The sequence below is a fragment of the Podarcis cretensis genome, assembly GCF_951804945.1.
Source record: "Podarcis cretensis genome assembly, chromosome: 2".
NCBI classification, from domain to species: Eukaryota; Metazoa; Chordata; class Lepidosauria; order Squamata; family Lacertidae; genus Podarcis; species Podarcis cretensis.
This window is the reverse complement of record NC_137171.1, coordinates 114,958,427-114,982,181: the sequence shown is the minus strand read 5'-3', so window position 1 is coordinate 114,982,181 and position 23,755 is coordinate 114,958,427. Positions and strand designations below refer to the sequence as shown.

At 48.5% G+C, this 23,755-nt stretch overlaps 2 protein-coding genes across 4 annotated transcripts in view; one reads left to right on the top strand and one right to left on the bottom strand.

The window, feature by feature from the left end:
- The window catches only part of LOC307208200 (uncharacterized protein), a 28,041-nt gene extending 15,174 nt beyond the window's left edge, over positions 1-12,867 (top strand). For all 3 annotated transcript variants that reach the window (XM_079962735.1, XM_079962734.1, XM_079962736.1), the window contains exons 6-11: positions 1,224-1,361; positions 2,520-2,699; positions 3,798-3,974; positions 4,568-4,747; positions 7,683-7,767; positions 12,495-12,867. In XM_079962735.1, coding sequence (XP_079818861.1) covers positions 1,224-1,361; positions 2,520-2,699; positions 3,798-3,974; positions 4,568-4,747; positions 7,683-7,767; positions 12,495-12,526 — 792 coding nt within the window. In that variant the 3' untranslated portion in view covers positions 12,527-12,867. The remainder of the gene's footprint in view (positions 1-1,223; positions 1,362-2,519; positions 2,700-3,797; positions 3,975-4,567; positions 4,748-7,682; positions 7,768-12,494) is intronic.
- Positions 12,868-17,010: 4,143 nt separating this feature from the next.
- The window catches only part of SLC44A4 (solute carrier family 44 member 4), a 59,853-nt gene continuing 53,108 nt past the window's right edge, over positions 17,011-23,755 (bottom strand). The window contains exons 17-21 of the mRNA XM_079961920.1: positions 22,027-22,130; positions 19,421-19,494; positions 19,160-19,325; positions 18,092-18,176; positions 17,011-17,878 (exon numbers count right to left, since the gene is read on the bottom strand). Of these exons, the coding sequence (XP_079818046.1) occupies positions 17,778-17,878; positions 18,092-18,176; positions 19,160-19,325; positions 19,421-19,494; positions 22,027-22,130 (530 nt within the window). The 3' untranslated portion in view covers positions 17,011-17,777. The remainder of the gene's footprint in view (positions 17,879-18,091; positions 18,177-19,159; positions 19,326-19,420; positions 19,495-22,026; positions 22,131-23,755) is intronic.

Below are 23,755 nucleotides of genomic sequence, written 5' to 3'. Positions count from 1 at the left end.
GTAACGCATTTGGCTTCCCTCAAAGAATCTTGGGAACTGTAGTTCCCCCCCCTTACAGAGCTACAATTCCCAGCGCCCTAAACAAACTACAGTTCATCCCAGGAATGTTTGGGGGAGAAGTCATGTGCATTTAATTTCTGTTTTATCTGCTTTAAATGTATGGATCGATGTGGCACGGTTTTTTGCTTTGGAACTTGGGAATCAAAACTCCTTGCTGATCTATTGCCAGTCCTCCTGGGATCTACCAATATTGTTGTTGTTGTTGTTAATTGAGTTTATATACCACCCTATACCCGGAGGACGCGGGTGGCACTGTGGGTAAACCACAGAACCTAGGGCTTGCCGATCAGAAGGTCGGTGGTTCGAATCCCTGCGATGGGGTGAGCTCCCGTTGCTCGGTCCCTGCTCCTGCCAACCTAGCAGTTCGAAAGCACGTCAAAGTCCAAGTAGATAAATAGGTACCACTCCGGCGGGAAGGTAAATTGCATTTCCGTGCCTTGCTCTGGTTTCACCAGAAGTGGCTTAGTCATGCTGGCCACATGACCTGGATGCTGCCTGCGGACAAACGCCGGCTCCCTCAGCCTATAGAGTGAGATGAGCACGCAACCCCAGAGTTGTCCACAACTGGACCTAATGGTCAGGGATACCTTTACCTTTACCTTTATACCTGGAGGTCTTAGGGCGGTTCATAGAAAAGATCACAACATATATATTCAGAATAAAAATAACAACCCAATAACACCCCAGAAAAGAGCCACATTTAAAAATGGTATACAGTGGAAGCTTGGGTTGCGAATGTGATCCGTACAGGATCCACGTCCACAACCCGCGTCTGCGCACTTTCGGGTTGCGATTTGGCTCTTTGCGCATGCGCAAAGTGCGATTTAGCACTTCTGCGGATGCGCAACTGCCAAAACCTGGAAGTAACCCTTTCTGGTACTTCCGGGTTTTGGCAGTCTGCAACCTGAAAAAACGCAGCCTGAAGCGGACGCAACATGAGGTATGACTGTATATAGGATGTCAAACAGATCAACCGAGGGCCTGGTTAAAAAGGAACGTTTTTGCCTGGCACCTGAAGGTGTGTAATGAAGGCGCCAGGCGAACTTCCCTGGGGAGAGCATTCCAGAGACGGGGAATAGATCCTGATCTGTCTTCTCCCCATCCCATATGTAAGGCAGCTCCTGGTATCTCTTCATTTTGTCTCCTTCTCTTTGCCCTGACAGAAGACCTTGTCTGGTCACTTCCTGGCGTTGGAGTCTGTGCACCATGAAGTGAGGCACCTTCAAGAGGCGCTGAAGGACAAAGACGCCGACCTGGCAAGACTTGGCGCTGCCCTCCGCACAGGAGAGGAGACCTTGCATGTATGAACGGAGAGAGGGGGTACTGTGATCGAGGGAGGAGGGGCCCAAAACTAAGGACAATATGGTGGGAAGTTATTTGTAATTCAACACAGTGGGAAAACTAATTTGAATCCTGGCCTCTCCTGTGGTCAAGGCTGGTGATTTTAAATATATATCTATATGCATATATATACAGTGGTACCTCAGGTTACATATGCTTTAGGTTACATACGCTTCAGGTTACAGACTCCGCTAACCCAGAAATAGTGCTTCAGGTTAAGAACTTTGCTTCAGGATGAGAACAGAAACCGCGCGGTGGCAGCAGGAGGCCCCATTAGCTAAAGTGGTGCTTCAGGTTAAGAACAGTTTCAGATTAAGTACGGCCCTCCGGAACCAATTAAGTACTTAACCCGTGGTACCACTGTATTTGTGGGGCCTGCCTGGTGTCTTTTTTAAATTTTGGGCCACATTTCTTTCCGAATGGAATTCTGGATAAACCCTGATAGCTTGGGACTTTTGTGTTTCAGCAAATGAACAACCAAGAACTAAGTTTCTAATCCTCTTGGCTGCAAAGGCACATTGACATTTCAGATAAACGTAGGGTAGGCCTTTGCTTTTCACATCTTTCCTTCTGGTATGTTAATTTTTTTAAGAAAAAACACGTGACATTTGCAAACATTTTTTTTAAAAAAAATAGTCCATTGTTTGCTGGGGGTAATTAATCTGGATTCTTCCAGGGTTAGACAGACAATCCCGGATACAAAAAGTTTGCTGGGTTTAGCAGTCAGGATTCTATGGTTGCTAAGAGACGGCACCTCCGATGACACGGTTGTTTCTGCGAGGACAAAGGAGGATCCGTGAAAATAATATTGCTTTCTCCTGTTCTGGGGAGCCAGTGTGGTGTAGTGGTTAAGAGCGGTAGTCTCGTAATCTGGTGAACCGGGTTCGCGTCTCCGCTCTTCCACATGGAGCTGCTGGGTGACCTTGGGCTAGTCACACTTCTCTGAAGTCTCTCAGCCCCACTCACCTCACAGAGTGTTTGTTGTGGGGGAGGAAGGGAAAGGAGAATTTTAGCCGCTTTGAGACTCCTGAAGGGGAGTGAAAGGCGGGATATCAAATCCAAACTCCTCTTCTTCTTCTTTTCTTGTCTACCCTTGGCAATTGCCCCTCTTCCCCCAGGCTTTGCGCGAGGTGCTGCATCAGAAGGATCGGGAGATCCAGCGGCTGGAATCTCTCTCTGCCTCGACCCGCGGATCCTGGCAGCAGCGGGACCAAACTTTGCTCCTGGCCCTGAAGGAGAAGGAAGCCTTAATCAAAGCCCTCCAGGAAGCGCTTGCCAGCAGCACCAAGGATGTGGAGGTAGCAACTGCTAGGTTTCTAGTTCTCATTGCCTCTCCTCCTTGGCAATGCTAGAATGCCACAGGATTTTTGATATTTAACACGTGCGACGCAAATGTGCGATTTCCCTGATACCATTGTGAGCACCAACCATCATGAACGCAATGGAACACAGGTCTGGAGGGGACCCAAGACCTTTCTCTCAATGTTCAACTGAAATTGAGCCTAGGCCTTGCCGATCAGAAGGTCGGCGGTTCGAATCCCCGCAACGGGGTGAGCTCCCGTTGTTCGGTCCCTGCTCTTGCCAACCTAGCAGTTCGAAAGCACGTCAAAGTGTAAGTAGATAAATAGGTACCGCTCCGGCGGGAAGGTAAACAGTGTTTCCGTGCGCTGCTCTTGTTCGCCAAAAGTGGCTTAGTCATGCTGGCCACATGACCCAGAAGCTGTCTGCAGACAAACGCCGGCTCCCTTGGCCTGACCTGTCGTTCTACCTGACACCTGCCGGCTACCTGATCATAAGCGTCACATGAGCCGATTGGAGTGTGCCAATCGGAGCCGATCGGAGTGGTACAGAGTGCATGGACTGGGCTCTGCTTCGCCAGAAGCGGCTTTGTCATGCCGGCCACATGACCCGGAAGCTGTACGCCGGCTCCCTCGGCCAGTAAAGCAAGATGAGCGCTGTAACCCCAGAGTCAGCCAAGACAGGACCTAATGGTCAGGGATCCCTTTACCTTTAATTGAGGTCCATAAGCTCTATTCCTGCAAAAAAACACAAACCAAAAAAAATCCCCTCTTTTTCGGCTGTGGCCCCGATCTGGTGGAACGCTCTGTCACAAGAGACTAGGGCCCTGCGGGACTTGACATCTTTCCACTGGGCCTGCAAGACAGAGCTGTTCCACCAGGCCTTTGGTCAGGGCGCAGCCTGACTCCCTCCTTTGGCAATCCTCACAGAACTCTAGCCCAATGGTTGCCATTAATCTGTTTTGAATTAATTTTATAATGAAATGGTTTTAGAATGCTTTATCATTTTACTGTTGTTAGCCACTCTGAACCCGGCTTCGGCTGGGGAGGGCGGGATATAAATAAAATTTTATTATTATTATTATTTCTCCACCCAAGGCGCTCGCCAATTCCCTTGGCAGCCCCGACTTTGCCCCAGGGCTGCTCCAGAGGATCCAGGAGAAGGAAGACTTGCTGGCCCGGTCTTTGGCTGAGCAGGAGGAGATCAGAGCCCAGTGGCAGAGGCGCCTGGAAGCTGTGGAAAATGCGGCTTCTGCCACGGAACAGGAGCTGCAGGTAGGAATGAGAAGGAGAACACAGGGGCACTCTGTGGGATCTTAACTATCTCCAGAATATATATATATATATATATATATATATATATATATATATATATATATTTCAACTTATTGCTCACTTGAGGAACTTTTGTAAAACAATAAATGCAAAAGTAATTCGCAACAAAAATAAATAACATATCGAGCCAGTAGAAAATGGAGGGGGGGAAAATATAATAATAATAATAATAATAATAATAATAATAATAATAATAATAATAATTTATTATCTATACCCCACTGGACGTGTGGCTGGCGCTGTGGTCGATATACAATAGTGCTTTTTAAAAATATATAGGGAATCCGCCCACAGCCGCCGCAGCCTTTGCGCCTCTGTGTCCGCCCCAGTGCATCCCCTGCGATTGTGAATATGCTGGCCGAGGCCCCCCTTGGAATCGGAGGCCCGGGCCAAGAGGCCCATCTGGCCCCCCCTCTCTCTGGGCCTGGTTGTAGCAAGCCAATCAACAAAGCAGATCCCACAAGCCTGAAATTTGTCCTGCATCAGCCAGGTGACAATAACGGAAATTCTCAATCTTCTCCATCTCGTTGCAGGAGCAGCTGCGCCGGCATTTGCAGGATGCCCGAGAACGGGCACAGGAAGCAGAGAGGCTGCGCAGGCGCCTGACGCAGGCAGAGGCAGAGCTCACCCAGGGAGCTGCAGCTCTGGAGGAGCATCGCACAGAAGTTGCACGGCTGCAGGGGATGGAGGCAGTGAAGGAGCAGGTCCTGGAGGTGAGCAGTTTTTGTTTTGTTTTCAAAAAAGGATTCTTGGAAGAAGAGGAGACTAGGATGCTCCAGACATGGAAAAGCAGGTCAAGAGCCTTGAGTGGACATGCCAGACTTTCCCTTAGAACCTCAAAATCCTGTAACTACAATTTGTGTACAGTGGTACCTCTGATTGCGAATGGGATCCATTCCGGAGGCCCGTTCGCAACATGAAAAGAGCACAACCCGCAGCGGCACATCTGTGCATGCGCAGGTTGCGATTCAGTGCTTCTGAGCATGCGCGTGACGTCATTTTGCGCTTCTGCGCATGCGCGAGCGGTGAAACCCGGAAGTAACCCTTTCTGGTACTTCTGGGTCGCCACGGGACATAACCTGAAAGAACATAACATGAAGCAAATGAGGTATGACTGTATAGGAAATGTACATGCAGCCCTCTGCCTGCTGTGCAGTATTATTACATTATTATCTCGCTCTTCTTCTTTCTGTTGCATTTCCCCCACTAAATGGAGCTGGCAAGTGGAGCCTTCCTTCTCCACCCCCCAACTTTAAAAATAGATCCAGATTAAATATTTCAGCAGCAAGGTTTGTGAAAGGCTCTTCCCTGCAGGCTTGGTCTCCCTTTGTTTACCAGCCTTTTAATTGTTATCTTTCCAGCTTCAGTGGCAGGAAGAAAATAGCAAAGCTTAAAAACAAAAAAGAAATCTGAGTAAATACAACAATTAAGAATCTCTTTCCTATTGCTCAGCTCATCCTAACATTTACTGCCCGTCCTCAAAGCTGGCTTTCTTCTTCTGCTCTGATATCTAGCAAGCTGTTTCACCACATGGAATTTGCCTGGTTTAATTCCTTGCTTAACATCTAGTGGGGACGCAGGTGGCGCTGTGGGTTAAAGCCTCAGCGCCTAGGGCTTGCCGATCGAAAGGTCGGCGGTTCGAATCCCTGCGGCGGGGTGCGCTCCCGCTGCTCGGTCCCAGCACCTGCCAACCTAGCAGTTCGAAAGCACCTCCGGGTGCAAGTAGATAAATAGGGACCGCTTACCAGCGGGAAGGTAAACGGCGTTTCCGTGTGCGGCTCTGGCTCTGGCTCTGGCCAGAGCAGCGATGTCACGCTGGCCACGTGACCCGGAAGTGTCTCCGGACAGCGCTGGCCCCTGGCCTCTTAAGTGAGATGGGCGCACAACCCCAGAGTCTGTCAAGACTGGCCCGTACGGGCAGGGGTACCTTTACCTTTACCTTTTTAACATCTAGTGGCTGACATAGGGATTACACTTTTTGACGTCAGGACACGAGTGACGCTGTGGTCTAAACCACTGAGCCTCTTGGGCTTGCCAATAGTAGGAAGGTTGGCAGTTCGAATCCCTGCGGCGGGGTGAGCTCCCGTTGCTCAGTCCCAGCTCCTGCCAACCTAGCAGTTTGAAAGCACACCAGTGCAAGTAGATAAATAGGCGGGAAGGTAAATGGTGTTTCTGTGCACTCTGGCTTCCGTCATGGTGTCCCGTTGCACCAGAAGCAGTTTAGTCATGCTGGTCACATGACCCGGAAAGCTGTCTGCGGACAAACGCTGGCTCCCTTGGTCTGAAAGCGAGATGAGCGTCCCAACCCCATAGTTGCCTTTGACTGGACTTAATTATCCAGGTGTCCTTTACCTTTACCTTACATTTTTGGATGGAGCAGGCTCAGCTACAGGGAGTGCCAGTGTGGCACCCATGGGTGCCCATAATTACACAGACACACACCAACTCCTAGGGGCTGAGGTCCCTTTCCCCCCTCTCAATAAAATGTTTGAGGGGCGCAGCCCACCTGCCCGCCCTCCCCCCCCCAATTCAAGGGCATTGTCATTCAAATGTGCTGTGTCTTCTGATCTATTATATGGAGTGGGGCAAACTACCCCCCAAAAAAATATTTTATTCAATTTGGTACCCCTGCACACACACACACACACACACAGCCTCCTTGCAAACGAGGCAGTGAGGGAGGGTCACCTTCTTCCTTGAAAACTACACAGAGCCGAAGGAGGAAGTTGAAAGGGGTGACGCTCTTTCCCACTTCCTCTTTCCACTCTCTGTGCTTTTCAGAGCTTAGATTAATTCTTCTGGACCTGACATTTACCCAGATCCCTTAGCTCAGAGAAAAGTGTGTGTGTGTGTTTGTGTGCGCACGCGCGCACACACACTTTCTCTTGCCTGGAGGTGGGGGTTGCTGATATGGAGATGGGAAAGAGACTTGACTGGAGGGGGTGTCACCCATGGGCAGGGGCGTACGAAGTGGGGGGCGGAGGGGGCAGGCCGCCGCGGATGCCACTCTGGGGTGTGTGTGACAAGATGGCCCCTGCCTCCCCCCAGCTGTAGCGGGCGTCCATACGGGCTGCCGCTCTCGCGCACTGTTTCTACAGGCTGCCTCTCGCACGGCAACCGTATGGGCTGCCGCAAATGGGCAGTCCGCAGGGGATGCCGCACATGCACAGTCCTTACGGACATTGCGCATATGTCACCGGGCGGTGCGTCCTGCTCCGGATGCCGGAGAGGGTTCTCTGCCACTGCCCGTGGGACACACTCCCCCAAACACGCCCATGGCCTTGGTGATTATGCCTCTGACAGCTGCTTCTGACATCACGATCTCTTCTGGCGGTTCCCTTAATGCAAGAAGCAAAGCTACAGGGAACCAGGCAGAGGGCCTTCTCGGTAGTGGCACCCGCCCTGCGGAATGCCCTCCCACCAGATGTCAAAGAGATAAACAACTACCAGACTTTTAGAAGACACCTGAAGACAGCCCTGTTTAGGGAAGTTTTTAATGTGTGACATCTTAGTGTATTTTTGGTCTTTGGTGGAAGCCTCCCAGAGTGGCTGGGGAAAACCAGCCAGATGCGCGGGGTACAAATAAATTATGATGATGATGATGATGATGATGATGATGATGATGATGATTTATTTCATCCCCGGCAGGAAGCTTTGCGAGAGGCAGAGGAGAAGGACCGGGTCCTACAGAGGTTGCAGGAGCTCTGGCTGAAGAAGGTGCCAGGGAGAGAAAGTATGTGGCTGGGGGGGGGTGTAGAGGGTCAGGGGTGGGAAGGTGCTACTCTTTTATAGCAGAGCTCAAGGCCAGCTCAAGATGTTTTGCTGCTTGACATGCACAAGCTGATCTCTACCCCCCCCCCAAAAAAATGAATTTAATGTGTAGAAACCAACTGAACCTGCACCGGACTCTTATTTGAACACTGGCAATCGCTTTATCCCAAGTCAGACCATTGGTCTATCAACTTGGTATTGTCTATACTGCCGAATTCTCTCAAAGCTGTACTTGGGGATTCAATAGATTGAAGCTGTGTGCAAAGTGGCTTCTCTACTGTAGAGCTACAGCCCTTTCTCAAAACCAGAAGAGGTAACAGAGCAGTAGAGACAGGAGGGAGGGAAAAAAGCACCCAGCTGCAGCCCCAGTGGAGCAGGTTCAAAAGAAGTGAGAGGGGGCAGACATTCTGCTGCATCAACCTGCTGCAGCCCCGCTCCAGATGTTTTGGTCCATGATTCCCATCAGCCCTGGCAGGCACAGCTGTGCTGCCATTTGCTCCAGCATCTTCAAATTGATTGGGAGCCCGAAGCATCCACAAGCGTTCCTTATTCAGAGAAGCTGTGTTACGCTACTTGCAAGGCAATAATACCAGGGTGCTGTGGTCTAAACCACTGAGCCCCTTGGGCTTGCCATCAGAAGGTCGGTGGTTCGAATCCCTGCAACAGGGTGAGCTCCCGTCGCTCAGTCCCAGCTCCTGCCAAACTAGCAGTTTGAAAGCACACCAGTGCAAGTAGATAAATAGGTACTGCTCCGGCGGGAAGGTAAACGGCATTCCCGTGCGCTGCTCTGGTTCACCAGAAGTGTTTTAGTCATGCTGGCCACATGATCCGGAAAGCTGTCTGTGGATAAACGCTGGCTCCCTCAACCTGAAAGCGAGATGAGCGCCACAATCCCATAGTCGTCTTTGACTGGACCAGGGGTCCTTTACCTTTACCTTTTTTCTGACCAGGATGCACCCCACATCCTGCATGTGTTGCTTGAGAGTTGGGGAAGGCTACCTATGGGATGCGGGTGGCGCTGTGGTCTAAACCACAGAGCCTAGGGCTTGCCTATTAGAAGGTCAGCGGTTCAAATCCCTGCGAGGGGGTGAGCTCCCGTTGCTCGGTCCCTGCTCCTGCCAACCTAGCAGTTCGAAAGCACGTCAAAGTGCAAATAGGTAAATAGGTACCGCTCCGGCGGGAAGGTAAAGGGTGTTTCTGTGTGCTGTTCTGGTTCGCCAGAAGCGGCTTAGTCATGCTGGCCACATGACCCGGAAGCTGTATGCCGGCTCCCTCGGCCAGTAAAGCGAAATGAGCGCGCAACCCAAGAGTCGTCCACAACTGGACCTTAGAGTCCGGGGTCCCTTTACCTTAGGGCACAGGGAGGCCACGTAGTGCATACACAGCAGTCTCAGAAGAGAGGCTGCTTTAAGGAGCATAGAGAAGTACCTTGCATACTTAGTTAGACCAGATGGTCCATGTACCCCTGTACAGTGGTGCCCCGCAAGACGAACGCCTCGCAAGACGGAAAACCCGCTAGACGAAAGGGTTTTCCGTTTTGGAGGCGCTTCGCAAAACGAATTTCCCTATGGGCTTGCTTTGCAAGACGAAAATGTCTTGCGAGTTCCTGCGGGGTTTTTTCCCTCCCCCCCCCCCTTTTCCTAAGCCCTAAGCCGCTTAACAGCTGATCACTAAAAGCCGCTAAGCCGCTAATAGCGCTAATCCGCTAAGCTGTCAATGGGCTTGCTTCGCAAGACGAAAAAACTGCTATACGAAGAGCCTCACGGAACGGATTAATTTCGTCTTGCGAGGCACCACTGTACTGTTTGCACTGGCTGGCAGGGAAGCACCATTTTTTCAGATGGGGGAGCCTTTCCCAGCCCTACCTGGGGATGCTGAAGATTGGGCCTGGGCTCTTCAGTGTGCAAAGCAGACTCGCTTACCACTGAGCAATCGCCCTTCCCCAAACGGCATGTTTGTCCTCAAACACTGACCTGTTGTTCTACCTGACACCTGCCGGCTACCTGATCGTAAGCGTCACATGAGCCGATCGGAGTGTGCACACCCATAATAACTGGTACAGAGTGCATGGACCAGGCTGCCTCTCTGCCTGTTTACTAACTGATTTTCAATGTCACCTTATTATGAGTAACTTAATTTGGATCCAGACTTCATTGGTGGTTTTTAAGCAGAGGTTGGATGCCCACCTGCTTTAGCTGAGATTCCTGCAATGCAGGGGGCTGGACTAGATGACTCTTGGGGTCCCTTCCAACACTACGATTCTATTCACAAGTAAGTCTCATTGAGGTGTGCTCCTAGATAAGCAGGTGCAGGATCACAGCTTTCATCGTCATCTTTTTTTTAAAGGTGCCACAGAACTCTTTTTTTTAAAAAAAAATATATTTTTTATTAACAGGCCAATCACATCACATTATCCAAATCACATTAGTTCAAAATTATACAGCCAAATTTTTAAATTTTATTGGGGGTACCCATACATCAAGCTCCGAACGGGTCCAAACATCACTTATATTGCTCCTTTAATTAAACAGTTCTATCCAGTTCAATCCAGATAGTCCTTTATTACTTTCTTCATCTTCTTGTTGTAATCATATATTCCTTTCTTTGCGATCTCTGATAATCTTCACAAGCGGATTAAAAACAGACATCCTCTGTGTGGGTTTTGCACTCTCCAAAGATCATATCACTTAGGGACAGCCTCCATTCCACGCTTCCATAAAAAATTTATCTTCGGTCTGTCCTTTAATTTTCTCAGGCTTGCCAAGTATATCAGGAGGGCTCTGTCAGGTTAAGATCACATTCCAATCATCATTCACATTCCGATGGTCCTGATCCTCCTCCCCCTGTCTTTCTTTCTTAGATAAGCCTGTCGTAGCGAGACGCCATTTAAAACTGCGTCATAAAATTTTCCTCCATTCTCCGTTGTTTACCAATCATGTCTTTAACTATAATCCACTCCACACAGTTCTTGAATTCCTGCTTGTGATTAATAAAACGCAACGATCTTCTTTCTGGGGTGGAGCGTTATTAATATTCACATAAGGCAAAGAAAAGAAAAGTTTTTTCCTCCACCCCCCTTCTTTTTCACTCCAAACATACCAGTCTCTTAATGGTGGTTCATCACTTAATTTATTTGTCCCATCCGTCACTCCGGTCACAGAGATCCATTAATCAGCAGTCTTATCTCCCGGACTTTGCTTGATGTATGTGCTTTAGCTTCTTTCCAATTATATGTTTCCAATTATATTTTCAAGCTAAAGTGAACCAGCACGCGCTGATTGGAACCGGCATCAGGAAGAGCCGACCTCATCGAGGGCTCGTGCCAAGTGACTGGCACCCCCTTCGTTCAAATCCGGGGGTGTGCTATGGACACCGCTGGCAAGGCAGTCCCCCCATCTCCTTGGGGGGGGGGCAGGAAGACTGCATACTTCCCATAGCAGCCTCTTAATTACCTTGTAAGGGTCGGAGAGATGTTATTGTCGGCCATCTTCCAATGCGCCACCTGGTGGCCCCCGGTGCCACAGAACTCTTAGTCAGCTTCAGAGATTGGTAATAGACTGTGGCGATCACACAGGATCCCCGGACATTTAATGGTCTATTGATCCCTGTGCCACCACTGTGCTCGCTTCCCTGCTGCCAGATAATATTCAGATAATATTCCTGTCAGTATCTTAACTTTAGTTTCTTTACTGGCCTATACCTTCCTAATGTATGGAAGTAAGAGCTGGACCATAAAGAAGATCGCCGAAGAATTGATGCTTTTGAATTCTGGTGCTGGAGGAGACTCTTGAGAGTCCCATGGACTGCAAGAAGATCAAACCTATCCATTCTGAAGGAAATCAGCCCTGAGTGCTCACTGGGAGGACAGATCCTGAAGATGAGACTCCAATAAGAGAAGACTCCCTAGAAAAGACCCTGATGTTGGGAAAGATGGAGGGCACAAGGAGAAGGAGACGACAGAGGACGAGATGGTTGGATAGTGTTCTCGAAGCTACCAGCATGAGTTTGACCAAGCTGCGGGAGGCAGTGGAAGACAGGAGTGCCTGGAATGCTCTGGTCCATGGTGTCACGAAGAGTCGGACACGACTAAACTACTAAACAACACCTTCCTAATACCTTCTGACTGATTATCTCAGCTGTTTGGCTGACTCCTCTTAACAAATTCTCTCCCTCTCTCACACAGCCCAACCCACAGACTTATCTTCTCGGTCTTGCCTAACTCCAGACTGTCTTCTCAACAACTCTCTCTAAAAACCTCTGTGCTTAAATCTTATACACCGTTAACTCTGCCCACTGGGTTCCCATTGATTAGTCATTTTACAATTAGTTAACCCTTTCCCTATGAACCCAGTATGATGTCGCACACATAGGAGGGCAAACGCCACACAGACTTAAAATATTTCCAGAGGTTGTGGCTCTTGCTTTTGCTGTCACTGAATTAACAGCGATCTGTCGGGATGCGCCTGCTTCTCATAAGATGAGAACTTGGGTACGTTCAGGGCAAAAGACAGAAGGAGGACCTTTTTCACACAGTGCTTAGATAAACTGTGTTGTTCTCTGGCCCCCAACTTGGATGGCTTTAAAAGAGGCTCTACAGTAATGCTTCTGAACACTAGTGGCTGGGAAATTCAGGTGGGGAAGAATGCTCTTGTGCAGAAAAACAGCTCTGACAGTTTTGCTTCCTCCCAGTTCCAGGCCAGACTCTCCTGCCTGCTCTCTGAGCCTTGTCCCTGACTGACCTCAAGTGCTCCAGGAACTGAAGAGATGCGGGACAAAATGAAATTATACTTGATCAGCGGAAGCACTGGACAGAGGGACATAAAACTGCGGGGGCTGGGGGAGTTGCCAGTTTTTATTTTAAGAAAGGGTGTATTGCACGGTGAGCTTCTGTTTCATTCCTGGGGAAGAGGAGCTAATGTAGGGAACATTGATTGCGATTGCGTTTTTAATCTGGGTGTGAAGTTATTGGAAATAGTCGGGGATGCTGGAGTGCAGGCTTCATGCAACAGGAGCTGTTTCTTAGGAATGCACTGCCTGAAATAATAATACACAAGTGAACTAACATAGTGTGAAGTCTTTTTGTTCTGATGTTGGCAGGGGTGAGTGCTTCTTGAATACCAGTTGCAGGAAACTGCAGGAGGGGAAACCAGAGCTAGACTCTAATCCTGCTCACATCCTTCCCAGAAAAGGAGGCTGGTTTGTAGGCTTGTCCACCTGTGAGCATTATTTACCTAGTTTTCAGAGGGGGAAATCAAGGGGAAAATATGATTCTCTCCCCCCCCCCCCCAGCTCTGGGAGCAGCAGCCTGTTCGCTTCTCCCAGACCTTCTCCCTGCTATGGCAGGAGGTGGAGGAATTCCCCCATCTCCCGCAAAAGCCTACAGGAGCCGCGCACCCTTTAAAGAGCGCACGGCTCCTGTGGGCTTTTCGACCGAGCTTGTGGGGCTGGCGGTGGGGGGAACCACTGCTTTCCCCCACCGCCAGCCTCAAAGACAAGTCTCTCCTGGCTTCAGCAAAAGCAACGCGAAGCCTCCGGAGCGCAGGCTTCGGAGGCTTCGCGTTGCTATCGCTGAAGCCAGGGAGCCTGCATTCGCTCCATAGGATGCACACCCATTTCCCCTTAATTTTTGTAGGGGGAAAAGTGCGTCCTATAGAGCGAAAAATACGGTAGCTGTTTATCCACCTTCCAGCCCATTCATATTAAACTGGAGTTCTCCACACCAGCACATATTTGAATTTCTGTAGGGGGAAGAGCATTAATAATATAATAAATGTATTATTAATAATTCCCCAGCCACTCTGGGCAGCTCTCAACAGAATATTAAAACCACAATAAAACACCAAACATTAAAAACATCCCTAAACAGGGCTGTCATCAGATGTCTTCTAAAAGTCAGATAGTTGTTTATTTCCTGGTTACAGGGAACCAGGCAGAGGGCCTTCTTGGTAGTGGCACCCGCCCTGTGGAATGCCCTCCCATCAGATGTCAAGGAAATAATCAAGCACCTGACTTTTAGAAGACATCTGAAGGCAGCCCTGTTTAAGGAAGTTTATAATATTTAATGCTGGATTGTTTTTCACACTCAATTGGGAGCCGCCCAGAGTGGCTGGGGAAGCTCAGCCAGGTGGACTGGATATAAATAAAAAATTATTATTATTATTCCTTGACATCTGATGGGAGGGTATTCCACAGGGTGGGCGCCACTATGAGAAGGCCCTCTGCCTGGTTCCCTGTAACCTCACTTCTCACAGTGAGGAAAACGCCAGAAGCCCTCAGAGCTGGACCTCAGTGTCCAGGCTGAATGATAGGGGTGGAGATGCTCCTTCAGGTATACTGGTCCGAGGCCATTTAGGGCTTTAAAGGTCAGCCCCAACACTTTGACATACTGGAAGCCAATGTAGGTCTTTAGTCATTCCTGCTCATCCTGGTAGGCTTTCCCTTTTGCATTTGTCCCCACTGCTGTGTGAACTTTCCACACACACAAAATCCCTGCTCAAGAAGTGTGCAAACACATACTGTTGGGCAAGTGTAGATTTGCTTGTGTGGTTTCCTGGTTTTGTGCAAATCTGAAGGAATGAAAGAAGACGAAACGCGCTCCATTCAGGAGCGCACTAGAAATAGTTACACACACAGCCAGAAAAGAACAATGCATTTGAGCTCATGTGCATGGAAAGGAAAGCAGCAGAAAGCGACAATTGATCCACCCACCTCAGAACAGTATTGCCATGCCAAATGGCCCAGCTTCCCCTAACGTATTGGATTATCACTGTATCAGGTAAGCCAGACTTTACAGGGGGGAATTTGAAGGGCAAACGTTATGTGGACTATGCGAATTAAATGGGGAAACACGCAGCAAACTCTGGTGTTGCCAAGCCCTCAGTGGGCCACTGGCCTGATGCAACAGGTTCATCTTAGATGGGCAGGGATTTCTTCTGCAGTGCAGTAAGGGGAGTGGTAAGAGAAAGCAGCTAGAACAGATAAGGGAAATGATCTAACACCAGCAAAGGGGGCCGTTTCTGCTTAAATTCCAGACGCACATGCATCCGATGCAGAAACTGACACCTGCCCCACATGCATGAGAACCTCAGATTTGTTTCAGAGGATGCATCTACAGCGGAGCAAAGTATCTGTCGCTATATCCCTGGCAATCACACCCCCTCTTCTTGTGGCACATGCAGTTCCACAGAAAAAGCTCCAACTAAATCGTTGTGCTAGCTGGAGCTAGTACAAGTCCCATTACCACAACGGGACTTTCCCCCCCCCTCCCCAAATTGGCTTGGGGTATGTGGGAGAACCCATAGAATAGCAAGCAGGGGCAGGAGGAGAAAGGAGATTATTCTACCTGGCGAGCAGAAACACTTTCGCTGATGGAACAATTGTAATAGCGCACCATTGAATTCCACCTCATGAAAATACCTTTGCAAGCAAACTCTCCAGGTGGGTGCATGGAATAAATTCAATGTCAAGGATGCCCTCCAACCACCTGAAAAGGGAACTGGGCTGAAAAGCAGGGTTAAAAAAAACTCATCAACTTGCCAATTAAGCAGTATCGTAGGCCATATGCATGGAAGACAATTTTACTTGGCTATGAGTGATCGCCGAAGAAGAATATAAGCAAATATAATCCTTCGCTTACATGAATAAGAGAGACAATGCGGTTTACTTAAAATCAGCTTTAATAAATTTGTATCCTTTCTATAAAATTATTATTTTTGTACAGAAAGAAAAAAAGTCTATATACAGTACATTTTTAGCATTTTGAATAAAAAACTCTCCAGCCAAACAGAATGGCTGACAGGAAGTGGACCGGGGCCAAAATAGTTTAGGAGTCAATAAATTGGCACAAAATCACCGGGAAATTAAGTGGGAAAAGGATAACCCAATTTGTCAATGAAGGCACTTAGGCAACAAAATGATTACTGTGCAAGGCAGAGCTAAGTGTGATTCAGCCCATTTGTTTCACTCGATTTGAAAGCACCACTCTTTGTTGGACGTGCGACAATGCCAAAGCAAAAAAGAAAAAGGTCAAGATATTCTGAAAGAGAACGACGTAATCAGGAATTGGCACAGCTGGGCCTGAAAAACCAGGGTGGCAGATGGGCATAGCTGTCAACTTACAGATTTGAGAATAAAGGACCAGCAGCCTTGAAAATAAGGGATTTTGCTATTGTAAAAAGTTACATACATTGGTAGGATTGACAGATGTTGTCAATCCGGCATGAGGCGGTTGCGGCGGTGCCCTTCTGTGTCCCTCCCCATCCCCTCCTCTTCCTCCTCCCTCAGGCCGCCTCCTCAGCCGCCGCCACCGCTACCGCCTTCCGGGCTCGCGGGCGGTGTGGGCAAGAGTCTCTCTCCCTCCCCCCATCTCTCTCAGGTGATGAAACTCCTCACGCCAGGACGACAGCGCCAGTGCGCGCTCTCTCTCGCAGCGGAGGACCCCGAGCCGCTGCTTTCCTCCTGAGCCGGGTGAGCACGAAACCCGGGAAATTTAAGGGACATCATCAATAAGGGACCGCAGCGGGACATGGCACTGGGATAAGGGAGTTTCCCGCCAAATAAGGGACAGTTGACAGCTGTGCAGATGGGAGTTATATAAGCTGTTTGAAAAGTTTGCCATGGAGTAGTTGTAACCAGTTGGGGAGGAGATTAATCGTAGCTTCCAGCCACGTCACTGTCTGCTTCTCCTCACTGCAAAAGCCGGGGGAACAGTCTAACACTGAGCTTATCACACCGTAGGCAGCTAAAGCTGACTGCCTCTCTATATGATAGGTTTTTAGAAGAGGCTCTCCCAGGTGCTTCCTGATCACCCAATTTAACCCAGAGAATGTTGGGATTCGCAGGATACTGAATAAGTCTGCAGGCTTCAACAGGATGATGCAATACTCTGTGAAGTGCTGAGTCAGAGTGACTCAGCAGGTGTGTGATTAATGTGATTGGCTATCACCTGTTTTAAAAAGAAAAGCCTGTTTAACAGTGGGTGTGGTTGCTGTGGTGGTTGTGCTGTGGTGTGGTGTGGTGATGCTGTGTGGAGAGTATTCGTTTGCCTTAAGGAGCAGGTACTCTGTTTGGACTGTTTTTTGTAAATACCTGTATATAGCTCACATTAAAAAGACTGCACTGGGGAAAACCTGGGACTCTGAGCGTTTCTGCTGAAAGCGCCGCGAGGAATTTCGCGACAGAGAACGGCACACAGACCTGGAAAATGCTGTTTACTGAGAAGTTGCATAGCCCGCGAAAGAACATCAGCTGAGCCCTAAAGGAAAGGACACTTGTTTTACTGTGGCCTATAAAATCCAGCAAGATATCTGGCGGGGGAACATCGCAAATATCGGCCAAACGTCCTTTTCGCTGGGTTGGACGCGACGAGGCCCAAGCCAAAGGGAAGTGGGATGGCTTCTCGTGAAGATGTCTGCAGGGTTGGAAAGCAAGATGGACAGCAAAACACCAGCGTGGAGGGAAACGTTGGCACTGGCACAGAATCAATGTGTGGGGAAGCACTGGCATCGCGGCAGTGGCGATGGAACACCCACCCAGCCTGGCACACGAGCGCTTGCATGCTGGGCCGAACACATCACGTGACATCGTGTGATGTGTGGGGCAAGTCAGCGACCCTTGGGATGAATAGGACATCTTGACTGGATACAACCCCAAATGGGTGGACCAGAGGGAAGGGCAACATGTTAAAATGGCTGCCTTCATTTAAAAGGTGGGCTCTAAAATAAGGAGGAGGCGGAGGAGAATGTCTTCTCAATATGGCACCGTTTAAGAAATCAATATGGCCAACACGGAGCAAGACAACGTGAGGCAAGAGTGGCAAGGCCCAAAAGGCTGAAATGTGTTCAAAATGCACTGGAAAGGAAAGCAAGGGACGGGATATGTTAAAGTGCTCTTGAGACAGGCCTGGGGCCTAAAAGCCAGGAAGCGATATACTGCAGCAAGAGATGATGTGGACCAGTAACACTAAATTTTCTTCTACTTGGCCTTGCCATTCTTCTTGTTGAGGATATTCATGAGAGACTTGGACATGTAATACGGCTTGCTCTGGGAGCCGTCATTCCGCTCCAGGTCTTCCACTGCAGGGGAAAAGGAAAGTATTGCCATCAGATTAGCAAACGAATGGTTAATCTGTGGAGAGGGGAGCCCCTCCAGGCATTGCTGAACTACAACTCCCATTATACCTGGCCATGGACCATGCCGGCTGGGGCTTATGGGAGCAGGAGTCCAGCAACACCTGCAGAGCCCCAGGTGTGCAGTTGAGTATAATTAGGGCAATAAAAATTACTCACAGAAACAGAGGAACAGTGTGTCGACACACATATTGTAGACGCTGAAGAAACCTTGGGCTATGAAGTAGGCGCCTACCACAACAGTCTGAATCGGAGAGAGAGAGAAAGGGGGGGAAATGGTATGAGGTGAGAGGGTCAAGACTTCCAGCACTGGAATCAGATGTTCTGGATCACAACTCCCATCAGCTTCATCCAAGATGGCCACGGTGGATGTGGACGATGGGAGTTGTAGTCCAAATCTGCTTGAGGACACTGGGTTGCCAAAGGCTAGTTCACAATATTCTCGCCTACCATATTTTGAAAGCTCCCAGTTTGTTGGGGACAACTCATACTCTTTCTTTAATGGTTTCTGCTATTATTTTGTGAAGCGACACAAGAAGCTACTAAGTTGACTAACTTGTAGCCCTTCAGAATTGGCAGAGCTACAACTCCCATTACCTTTGGTCATTGGCCATGCTGGATGTCAGCAAGATCCAGAAGGCCACAGGATAGCCTCTCCTCAGGCCATTTGTCCAACAAAGCATATACAAATTGTTATGTAGTGAAGTTTCACCCTGGGCCAGCAGGGGGATACTGTAGATAGTTTTCACTCAGGTCTGTAGATAGTTTTCACTCAGGTCCACGTCAGTTATTTTAGGCAGGAAACTCTGGGTTGTTGTTGCTACAATGTTGACAGCCGGCTGCCTATAAAAGCAGGTCGGCTGAGCTGTTTGCTTGTCAGTTCTATTCCAGCTTACAAAATAAAGACCTGCTTTGGAGAAATCGCTGTGTCGTCTGCTATGTCAACCCACAACTTAACACAAATCATTTCCTGAGCCAAGGATCCTCCTTGAGACAACCAAGATTCTTCACTCCCAGCAATTCCTTGCAGTTTTCTGTCAGCAACTTTGGTGTGTGTGTTTTTGGAGGGGATCTTTACTACTTTTTAGCTAAACTAACACAAATCTGTGCATCTTAGCCGCCATATTGGATTGGAATGGTGCAGAATTGCCTTAAAATGGGCCAGGAAAAAGAGAGAGAGATTGAGGGAGAAAAGGTGAAGGCCCAAGGAATGGGTCTTACACGTACCAGGATGGGCAGCCAATAGTAGTTGAGGACGGGAGATTTGAACTCGGGTTTATCGATGGGAATTCGCCCAGTGAAGAAGAAGAACGACAGAATGCCAACTCCGCCAACTACCAAGAGCTTCCCAAAAAACAGCAGCAGGTCCGTGACTTTATCCAGGACTACAACTCTGCAGGGGTAGAAAGGGGAGGTTCGAACCAAGAATGTCCACCTTCACCTCTGCTTCTTTTTGGTCCCTGCTGATCCCACCCTCTCGCCCATTACCTGGCAGCATTGCGCATCAGTAGCATGAAGGCATTTTTGGCCGACACACAGAAATTCTTTCCATAAATGGCAATCTGAGGAGGGGAAGGGTTTGAAAGAGACAAAGGAAATTAGCTCAGTCTTTTGCAATGATGTAGGACTATGGCCTTCCCCTCCCTCAACAACACCACGCCCCCGCCCCCAAGTTTTTATTGGGATTAAGATGGCCATATAGAACCATACACCCCAGCCTAGAATTTTACGGGGTTCCACAATCCACACTCCACCACCGATTCCCAATCATTTCTTATTTTTCTAGAGGAAAGAGCCTGGGGGTTGTAACACCACTGTTCAGGGAGCAGAAACACAACTCTCATAAACACTGCAACATCTCCCTGATGTACTGTATGTTTCTTTTTTTAAAAAAATATATTTTTATTAATTTTTACGTAAAATTTCCAAACAACATATTTTCTTTTCTTATTCAGTGTTTTCCATCAACCACATCTGAAGATTTTTCAGTCTTTATCACTTAACTGCATTTCATTAATTTCACTATTACTTTTAATAATCCTTCACTAATAATTCTCTTCATACTTTTCTCTGCAATATTTCACATAGTCCAATGTATATGTTTCAGTGGGTATTAATTGTAAGTCGCTTTGGGAGCTGATCTTGCCTGAGAAGTGGTCTGGAAATAAATAATCAGTGTTAACCATGGAGGCTTTGAAAAGCCAACTGCACTTTCCAAACCATGGTTTCTAAGGTGACCTGGTTTGTTTTAACCACAGTGCAGCCACTGTTGTGTGGATGCCTGATTATCGTCTTCCAAAGCAACTACACTATTCTGAACTTAAAAATGGAAAGCGTAATGCTGGTGGTCAACGAAAGAGGCTGAAAGACTCTATCAAGGCAAAGTTTTAAAAATGTAGTATAAAAACTGTCACTGGCAATGCCCATCAACTTTGGGGGCCCTGTCCCCCTCAAATATTTTATTGGAGCTAGCCGACCTGATAGAATCCGCGACCAGAAGGAGGAGGAGTACCAGGAGGAATGGCTGAAATTTAAAGACTATTTAGTTAAATATGTTAAGATAACTTAATTGGAAAAGCTTGCAAATACCAGATAGGTTTAGGATTGAAATATGTGATGTTAGAGAATATTATGTTTAAAGTCAAAATGAAAACAAAGAAGGATGTTAAGTGATTAAGTTAATTTTATGAGAAAATTGGTATTGGAAAACTGTTATAATGATATACACTGAAATTCAGCCAGGGGGATTTGAGGAAGGATACTTAACAATGTTACTAAGATTGGGTCAAGTATAGTTAATGTCAGGGGTTCAGGAGGAGAGGCACAGGGAAGAGAGGAGATGGAGAGCGAAGGGGAAGAATCCGAGGGGAGTGTAGGAGAAGAGGACAGTGGACCGAGGGATTCCATGAGCCTCTCCAGCGAATCGGAAGATTCACAGAAGGGGGCGCCAGTGGCCAGGGGTAGGGGGTTCCCAAGGGGAACGTCCCAGGAGCAAGGGGGCAGCAGGGACTCCCAGAGCAGTAGTTGGAAATCAGGACCAGCTTCCCCACCAGAGCAGAGTGGGGGGGAAGAGTCCCAAGGATCAGGGCCAGTGCATTCCCCACCAGGGAGAGAAGATAAGGCAGGGCTGACCACACCTCCATCGGAGAGTCAGACAACGGAGGGGAGGTCAGATCCGGCCAGTATCCCGGAAGAGGGAAGCAGTGACAGAAGTAGTGTAACGGTCAGGAGGAAGGTCACTGGGTTGGCGCGAGAGGCAAGTTCAAATGTACAGGAGCGCGGGACAGCAGAGAATGAGGATTGGGAACCGGGTCCTAAAGCCCGCCGGAGGGAGGGGGAGGAGCTAAGCGACTCAGCGTCGGAAGAGTCCAGAAAGGGCAATGCCCCAGCGGGCAGGAGGACCCAGAGGAGGAGAGAGCAGCGTAAAAGGTGGAGCCGGGCTAGGATCTTAAAGTGGTGTCATAGGGGAGGAGACTCAGACGGTACTTCGCCGGTCTAGGCTTTAAGACGTAGAGCTGCGCGCTACGGCTTGGAAATGGAAACTAATCCTCAATAAAGACTTTTGTACATAACGACAGCCTAGCGTTGGTCCTCTGTGAGCTGGGACCTAGAGGCAGCTCTGACAGTTAAGATGTATGTATGTTTGTTTGTTTGCTTGCTTGCTTGCTTAATTATTTTTGGAAAACGAATAAAAAAAATTTAGGGGGGATTTATTGGGGGGACTGAAGAACCCTCGGCCCCGATGAGTTGTTTCCTATGCAAGCCGTAGTTTTGAGGGGGCACTGTTTGCCGTGTTTGCGCAGGGGTCCTGCAAACACAGAAGATCTCTGCTAGGTGAGACCAAAGGTCTATCTTACCCAGAATCCAGTTCTCACAGTGGTCAGCTGGCCACAAGCAGGACCTGAGTGCTGTGGGAGCAGGTGTAGCAGGGTTTTGAGCCCCGGTTTCCCACCCCCAGACACATCACAGTGGCTCTCAAGCCTCCTCCAGGATACACATTCACTTCCCTCGCCTCCTATTCCCCCACGGGCGTCCCTCCCAACCACCACCATTAAGACCCCTGATCTTCTAGGTGGCCCACCTGCAAGTCTTACCATGATGTAGGCGTTTCTGTTGAGAAACTTGATGAACTTCTCCAGACACCAAAAGCAACACTTCATGCAGCAAAGCAGGCACTTGGCAAGCTTGTTACCGGAACCTACAAACGCCACAGGAGAATTAGGTAGCCGGGGCCCCAAAAGGACACTCTCTCATTGGCTCTTCCCAGTTTAGTGGGGTAGGAGAGCTGAAAATAACATCAATGTATTCCGCATCTGGCAACCAGTGTGCCCCTTTGGTTTCAGATAGTACATAGGTAGGTAAAAGGTAAAGGGACCCCTGACCATTAGGTCCATTTCGTGACCGACTCTGGGGTTGCGGAGCTCATCTTGCTTTAATGGCCGAGGAAGCCGGTGTTTGTCTGTGGCCAGCATGACTAAGCTGCTTCTGGCGAACCAGAGCAGCGCACGGAAACGCCATTTACCTTCCCGCCGGAGCGGTACCTGTTTATCTACTTGCACTTTGACGTGCTTTTGAACTGCTAGGTTGACAGAAGCAGGGACCGAGCAATGGGAGCTCACCCCATCATGGGGTTTCGAACTGTCGACCTTCCGATCGACAAGTCCTAGGCTCTATGGTTTAACCCACAGTGCCACCCGCATCCAGTACATAGGTAGGAGAGTCTAAAGAGCCCAGGACTCAAATTTTCACGGCCCTCTAGCATCTTCGGTGTCTCATTTACCAGAAGTCACGTATTTAGCATTAACTCTGGAAGTGCATACAGTGGTACCTTGGGTTAAGAACTTAATTTGTTCCGGAGGTCCGTTCTTAACCTGAAACTGTTCTTAACCTGAGGTACTACTTTAGCTAATGGGGCCTCCCGCTGCCGCCGTGCGATTTCTGTTCTCATCCTGAAGCAAAGTTCTTAACCCAAGGTACTATTTCTGGGCTAGTGGAGTCTGTAACCTGAAGCGTATGTAACCTGAAGCATCTGTAACCCGAGGTACCACTGTACTCTCAACCAAACTAAACCTCCTAAGTCGAATATTACTGTATTTGAAATTTGCTGGGTTTTTTGCATTCTTGTACTTCTGTATTAAAATTACAGTTACACCTTAAGGATGCCTCATAAAGGGGGGAAATGAATGTTTCGTTTTTAATTATTTATTATTATTTTGTGGTCATGGTTTTTTTTGGGGGGGGGGGTCATACTGATGTATATTTTGTTCTAGGAGGTTTTGTTTGGTCAAAATCGAGTACAGTGGTACCTCGGGTTACAGACACTTCAGGTTACAGACTCCGCTAACTCAGAAATAGTACCTCGGGTTAAGAAATTTACCTCAGGATGAGAAAAGAAATTGTGCGGCGGCAGCAGAAGGCCCTATTGGCTAAAGTGGTACCTCAGGTTAAGAACAGTTTCAGGTTAAGAACGACCTCCAGAACAAATTAAGTTCTTAACCCGAGGTACCACGATATACAACTCCAGAGTTAATGCTAGATACATGACTTCTGGCAAATGAGCCGTCCTAGCCACAAGAGGGCCATGAAAATGTCTCCTGGGTTTTTTACATTCATCTATCCACGTAATATCTGAAACCCAAAGGGGAACATTGGTTGCCAGAAATGGTTCCCCCCACCCGCACCCCTGCTCTTCTACCCCACTAGTTAACAAAGCAGTGACTGTAATTTGAATTACCTGAAGAGTCTGAAAATCTTCAAAGATTCCTGCATCGCAGGGGGGTTGGACTAGATGACCGCTGGGTCCCTTCCAACTCTACAATTCAA